At 37.5% G+C, this 7,250-nt stretch overlaps 1 protein-coding gene across 1 annotated transcript; it reads right to left on the bottom strand.

The window, feature by feature from the left end:
• Positions 1 to 644: 644 nt before the first annotated feature.
• Positions 645 to 2,354, bottom strand: LOC125859238 (F-box/LRR-repeat protein At5g02910-like). Its single transcript, XM_049538934.1, has 3 exons — positions 1,410 to 2,354; positions 1,115 to 1,279; positions 645 to 1,019 (listed from the first exon to the last, which is right to left on the bottom strand). The coding sequence occupies exons 1-3, from the start codon at positions 2,352 to 2,354 to the stop codon at positions 645 to 647; spliced, it is 1,485 nt and encodes a 494-aa protein (XP_049394891.1).
• Positions 2,355 to 7,250: the final 4,896 nt, after the last annotated feature.

The following is a 7,250-nucleotide window of genomic DNA, read 5'->3' as shown; positions in this document are numbered from 1 at the left end:
TTAAAAGAGTAACACATGGTATAATTAATGTAAAACTCCAAGAGCTCCTTTGGTCGTCCACAAGACCTAAAGCTGTAGACCAAATCAGTCGATTGCCAGATACTCTTTTCCTTCACTCTCTTATACCGACTAATCAGATGCTTGTAACAGATATCTACTCCCGTTGGCATAACAGAGAGAATGTTATAAATGAAAAATGGAAGAAATGAAAATGAATGAAGAGAAACATAAGACTTTGACGATGTGGGCACTTAAAAGTGTGAAATGTGGAATAATTGATGTGAAACTCCAAGAGCTCCTTTGGTCGTCCACAAGACCTAAAGCTGTAGTGACTGAATCACTTTTCGTTTGGATCATTACTCATGAAATGGTTTTCTCATGTAAAGATTGCCATTTCTTAACAAAACCACAAACAACACATCTAATTAGCATATGCCAGCAAAGTGAATACAGAAAATGTTTCATAAGAAACCAAGATACCATAACATTTGGTTACCATAGGGGTAATTCCAATAGTAATTAGTTACACACTACATAGAGAAGACAAAGATTCCATGAGTAGTTTATCAAAAACTCAAAATATATAAGGCAACATTTCTAATATCTCGAGACAGGAAACTACTAGCAGTGAACTCATGCAAAGCTCACTCCTGGAAGTTAATCGTAGCATTGGTGGACGATCTTGGACAACCTAACAATTTGTCATCCAATAGAGATAAATGTTGGGATAGACAGTTCATTGAACATGTCTCACACCTTCTTCTCTTTGATATGATAATGACGAAATTCTCCAAAACCGGTGCATTCAATAACAGATATTCTGAAAGTTTGGTAACCTTTTCAAAGCCCCTTTTGACATGATCTTTCCAGCACGCATCTGAGGAGATGGCAATCTTAACCTTCTTGAGGTTGTGAAACTCAACGCTTGAAACCCCACTAAGCAAATCCATATTATCTTCTTTGGCCAAATCAAGTAACTCAAAGTTGCAGCAGGAATTGTAGATCGGGAAATCATCTAACTAATCAGGACCAAATGCAGGTCAGATTAAATGTGACAAACATTTCAACCAAATGACAAAATGTAAAAAGAAGAGATAAGTTCCAGGAAGTTTACCAGCGTATATTCCAATTCTATGCTGATTGTTTCCACATGTGGCGAGACTCTCAAAAGACCAGCTACTCCGTACATATTAAACGTTGTCATATGCAACATTAGCGTTAAATATTTGCAATTCAATTCTGAAATAAGCAACCCTTTGAACTGTAATGTGCACATGACCTGGTGCAGCAATCCCAACGAAACTAGTAAATAATGGAGAAAACAATTACAACAAAAGGGAAGTACTTCACAACAGACAGATAGTACTTTGACAAATCTAATTGTAAGGACTTTCGAGTTAAAGACAAACCTGTGTGAACCAAGTTCCAATTGTTAGATCAGTTGCATAACATAACTTTTGAAGATTATCTTGGATGAGGGTATGTACTACTTGACGATAGTCACAGCAGCAGTCTTCCACATAAGTACTTGGAATGCCTTTGATACAGGCAAAGCTGTAAATGAGCTTAGCATTCACTACCGAAGATGCATCAACAAGCCTACACTTGAGATCTTCTCCTGATATTTCCAAATGCTGAATATACGGGGCAAGAATTTCTAAGTCATCTCCATTTCCATCACTCTGAACATAATCTTTCAACGTAAGTGTCTTCAATTTTAGGGAATTAATTTCCAAGCAATGGAAACCAGTATAGCTATATAATTCCATTGTTTCCAATGCAGGACAGCCTGACAATAATTTCACCATTTCATCATCGGTTAGCATCAAATGCCCCAACTTTATACTCTTTATAGAGTTCCACGATATGACCGCGTTATTAAAGCCACAATGTTTAACATCTAAAGTTATCAAGGACGAACATGTGCAGAGAGATTCAGACAATGTGCACCCATTACTATACTGAGACCACAACAAAACATTTTCCACTTCTCTTTCAACAGCAAAACTAAAACAACGACTGATTAGGGTTTCATACTCAGGCCTGAAACCGCAGTCTGATAGACTCAAGTCAGTTAAGTCGATTTTGAACTTTATAATTTTGGAAGAGAGGGAATGTGCTAATGCATTTTGAATAAAGGAGAAATCTTCTCTTTCCCGGTCAGTTGAACAAGTGAAATTGGAGCTATCAATTAAAGTTGGGAGACGCCGCCACGTTGGAGAAACTAGACAAGTTCTGAATGCATCCTTTGTTGGGAGAAGTGAGAGAATTTGAAGGAGGAGTAGATCCGGCAACTTACTGATTCCTTGTGGTGCTTCTTCCTCTGTTACCTTTTGCTTCTTCAGATTTGTCATCTCCTTCGGCAAAAGAGGGGAGATTGATTGATTGGTTTGTTTGTGTTTATCTCAACAATAAAATGCTTTGACAGATCAATATTACCTACCACACATATATATACTATCTTAAAAGTCAAAGATCTTCAGAATTTAAATTTAAAAGTCAAAGATCTTCATAATTTAAATTTAAAAGTTAAATTAATTAAATGTCCCTCTTATAAAAACAGGTGCTGCTTCAGCAAACGACGCATTTTTAGAAGAAGAGTTGCCACCGATTTTTGAAAAGTCGTAATCTTCGCGAGACAGAAGAGTTAATTGCTCAACATTGAAAGCATGAATGGAGTGAGGATTTTACTTTTTAAAGAGATTAGTTAGTAATAGTTAATTCATGCATTGATTACTTGTGTTTCGGGTTGTCCTAATTTAGATATGAGAGGAGTTGCATACGAAATTTTTTAATTTGGTTGGAGCAGAGCGGAGACACTTAACATAGACATGGATACTTTCAGATTTGTTGGTTCTGAAGTTTTTGTGTGCCAGGCACTTCTACTTTGAGATCAATTTCTATTAGGCTAACCTGCAGTTGGTCCTGATAATATTCTGTCTCCAATTTGTTCCTGGTGCCAATTTGAGTCAAATTATTTGGCACAACGGGTACCCAACCTCAGGAATGTTAAGATTGTCGACTCTTCTTGGTGTGTTTGAAGGATCATTTCAAACATGGTTATGACAAACTTCTCAAAATTTCAGAGTGCAACTATTTTGGAGAAGTTCATTATCATATCAAAGACAAGAAAGTGCGAGAGTTGTTCAATGAACTGTACCCTTGTCGCGTACCAAATGTTATGCTATTGATATTTTCTTGAAATGTTGTGTTTTTCTACCCTACCCTGCTTTCTCAATAGCATTAAAGTCTTATGATTCTATTGATGCCAAAAAACTCTGAATTCATCAAGTCATTATGACATTTAACATTATATGTCACGCCCTGAGCCTACACCCTGGGCGGGACTGGCACCCGGAGACCCTTTTTGGCCCCAACCGAACCCTTGGCCTAGCTTTCTTAACTCAGCGGAAACTTAACTCAATAGCACAACTCAATGCAAAATGCAAGGACATAAAACAACATAACTGATAAAATCTGGCCCAACAAGGCAACTCGAGTCTCAAAATAGAATATTTACATATATATACATAGATGAGAGACTCAAAACTAAGTGACTGACTGTCTATGAAGCCTTTAAAATACTGAGATGGATGTTGGGACAGACCCCGCAACACCCTAATAAAACAAAACTAAGAACACAAAATAATTGAGTCCTCCGGAATGCAAGGAGGCTCACCACTGCCTCTGGAGTGCTTAGCTGGATCAACGACGTGCTAGATACTGATCCTGGGTACCTGTGTCTGCATCGTCATAAGATGCAGGCCAACTGACATCAGTACATTGAATGTACGAGTATGCGAGCTGGAAAGCTAAACCACAACTTAAGCTTGAAAGGGGTACAAGAGAACACTTACCTTGGCTCTGTTCGACTTATGAATAACTGAACTCAATATGTAAAGCAATAAGACACATGCAATATATAAAGCTTGCGAAATAGTGTAAACAACTTAGCTCGTTAATGATAAAACAATAACAAACTCAACTTTACTTATATAAAAGTAATATAACTTTAGTGGGAGATTCTTTAACCGACAACTACCACTATGAGCCCTAGTGGTGGTATAACGTTTTACCTCACGTTGCCCAAGGACCATCCTATACCTGGCCGTGATATAGGAAGCTATCTTTACTAAGTGGATCCACTAGCTTAACTTTCGTGATCATCTAAAAAGTATGACCCGAGAAAATCCCATGTTGGCCGCATGGTTCTTATGGAGAGTTGAGTTAATATGAACTCGTGTCCCCAACTCGGTGCTCAAGACTACTCCCAAAAATATACTTTAGCTCATAAGTGTTTTAAACACATATTTCTTTAGTTTGAGATAATTGCTCAAAATCTAGCCCAAAGGCTCTCTTGGAATCGATGTTCCTTTCTTGCTCAAATGTAAAAACATTTAAAACTTCTTTGGGAAATACATAGTTCCCTAATAACCTTTGAGAAATGGACTCGACTTTATGCTCTTGACTTAACTTGAAACTTGAGACTCTTTACTTAGCTTGAACTCTATACTCTTTACTCGACTTGAACTTGAACCTTAAACGAAGGTAAAACGTTTAATAACGACTCTTGAAAAGCTTTAGAGACTTGCTTTGACTCCCTTCTTGAACTTCTAGACTCAACTCTTAACTTCACTTGACTTGAAAACTAACTCTCCTTGAATTGGAATTATAAATTCAAGGTGTTTGATCACATGGTATGGACGAGTTCTTGACGTTTAACGTACCTTGAAGTGTTGGAAACAACTTGGAAACATTGATACAATACCAAGGAACATGCATGAGAAAGTGTGAAAAGAATGGGGGAACTTGGCGTCCTTGGCGCTCTACAAGGTGCGGAGCGCCAGCCCTTGAAGCTCAGAAGGGACCTGCTGGCGCTCTGCTAGGCGCGGCGCCCCAAGGGAGAAATCTCAGAAGCTCTCTTGGGGCGCGCTGGCAGGCGCGGCGCGCCACCCCTTTCCCCAGAAAAGTTGACTTTTCTCCTTCCTTTTTCCAACTCTAAACCACCCTAACTTCAAGGGTTTCAACTCCAAACACTAAGGATCATAAAATCCCTCAACATACAAGAGATTCAACTCAAAAACACAATCAAATCATGTACTAAACCAACAAGAACTTCCAACAACACAACCAACAACTTCAACAACACAAACCAACAATTTCAACAACCCAACCAAGCTTTTCTCGGAAATAAAACGAGTTTGGTCTGTGGGGGAAAGGATCCAACACTATGAACTCACATACCTAGTAGGGATCACCCCCGACGATCCTTGACGAAAATCCTTGCTTGATCTTCTCTTTCTCCTCTTCTTCTCCTCTTCACTCTCAAGCCCTAGATCTCACTCTTTAAAATGGGACAAAATGATCCAAAAATCAGCCTAACACAACAATATAACCCCAAAAGAAATAGCTAGGGAAAAGACCAAAATGCCCTTAAAATTTCCGGACGGATCCCCTGCCAACTGCCCAACTTTCAAAGGGCATAACTCGCTCATACAAACTCAGAATCAAGAAAACTCGGTGGCGTTGGAAAGATCATTCCAAAAGCTTCACAATCATAACTGGAACTACTCCTAACTCATCCTGAGATAGGAGGTATGACTGCTCAAAGTTGGCCAAAACTCACTGATTTCCCACACTTAACCAAATTTCCAGATTTTGAATTTTTTTTTTTTCCAAAAATGACTATTTCCAATTTCAAGCTTTTTCATAGTTATTTCAAATTGCCGGATATTACATTATATTTCTTTCCAGGAAAGGTGAATTGAGAAAGAAGAATGCAATGGAAAAAACACATGATCAACTGGTCTGTACAAACATTTCACAGCATTCCGTCAAATCTGAAAAGATAACGAATTTTATGATCTAGATGTTGTACATTTCTCCCTTTTGAGAGAAAACTGCTCAGTACTATCTGAATTTGTACTAGTGTTTCCCTGTCTTAGATATCCGTAGCACGACTCCATTTTTGTTTGGACTACTACTCATGAAACGGCACACGTTATTGAAATATTTACTCATGAAATGGTACACCTAAATATGGATATATTAGAGTTTGGTAAAAATGATGTATATTATTAAGTTGCCATTTCTATACAAAACCACAAACAACACTTCTGATTTTGCCATTTATTAAAGCATATGTTAGATTTGCTGTGCTAATTGATTAGCACATACCATCAAAGTGTAACCAACTATGAATTCTGGTGAAAAGATAGAAGAAACAATAGTTGTAGACCGAATCAGTCAATTGTCGGAAGCTCTTCTCATTCACATTTTCTCTCTTACACCGACTGCTCAGACACTCAGAACAAGTGGTCTCTCAAAAAGGGGGTGTTATCTCTGGAATTTACTTCATACATTCTCTTTTAGTACCTCTAGTTACCATGAACGATATATATCCTATGTATTAGGTCATTTCGTTTCTCCAAAAATTTAAAAATTCCAACTCACGACAGTCTTAAGCCGGATGCATACAAGCTGAAAATATGCAACTCCGGTTAGTTTTTGAAGAAGAGGTTTGTGCATTGCCTGAATATTTATACACCTGTTCATCGATGATGACACTAGTTTTAAGATTTTGTTATTTTGATGCTAACGTGGTCATAGCATGGAAGTCTATAAAGAGGATAAGATTGAAGTAGATAGTGTTATCCAATGATCACATTACGAACTTATTATTGGGCTTTCCTGCATTAGAAGCTATGGAATTATCACGTTTTAAGGGTATGAACTTATTATTGGGCTTTCCTGCATCAGAAGCTATGGAATTATCATGTTTTAAGGGTTTTAGTCACTTCGGAAATTAGGTCTTCAAAATTGAAAAGATTGAATTTGATATCATATAATGATGATTAAAAATTGATCACAAGTCTTCTTAGTCTCAAGTGTAGGCTTGGAGACGTGTCCTCTATGATTAAAACGAAGCTTACGTTCAACATTATATGTATCAAACACATCCAATATTTGTTGGTAGACATTCCATTCACCTTTGTCTTTGATACATATAATGTTGAACGTAAGCTTAGCATCAACCACAGATGGCATGTCTACAAGCCTATACTTGAGAACATGATGACTTCCTCAAATCTCCAAATGATGAAGATAGCAGGCAATAATTTCCACTGAATGAACAATTTCTTCATCATCATTGTATGATATCAAATTCCTCTTCAATTTCGAAGACATAATTTAAAAGCGACTAAAATCCTTAAAATGTGATTATTCCATAGTTTCTAATGATGAACAAC

This window comes from Solanum stenotomum, chromosome 3 (assembly GCF_019186545.1).
Source record: "Solanum stenotomum isolate F172 chromosome 3, ASM1918654v1, whole genome shotgun sequence".
Lineage (NCBI taxonomy): Eukaryota > Viridiplantae > Streptophyta > Magnoliopsida > Solanales > Solanaceae > Solanum > Solanum stenotomum.
The sequence above is the reverse complement of the archived record's forward strand: the minus strand, read 5'-3'. Positions and strand labels throughout refer to the sequence as shown.

Excerpts from the sequence above, each read along its gene's own strand:
- LOC125859238 (XM_049538934.1), bottom strand. The coding sequence starts at position 2,354 with ATGACAAATCTGAAGAAGCAAAAGGTAACAGAGGAAGAAGCACCACAA. Across the intron at positions 1,280-1,409 it reads TTGGAACTTGGTTCACACAG|GTCATGTGCACATTACAGTT; the intron begins GTTTGTCTTTAA and ends TTGCTGCACCAG. Across the intron at positions 1,020-1,114 it reads TAGAATTGGAATATACGCTG|TTAGATGATTTCCCGATCTA; the intron begins GTAAACTTCCTG and ends GGTCCTGATTAG.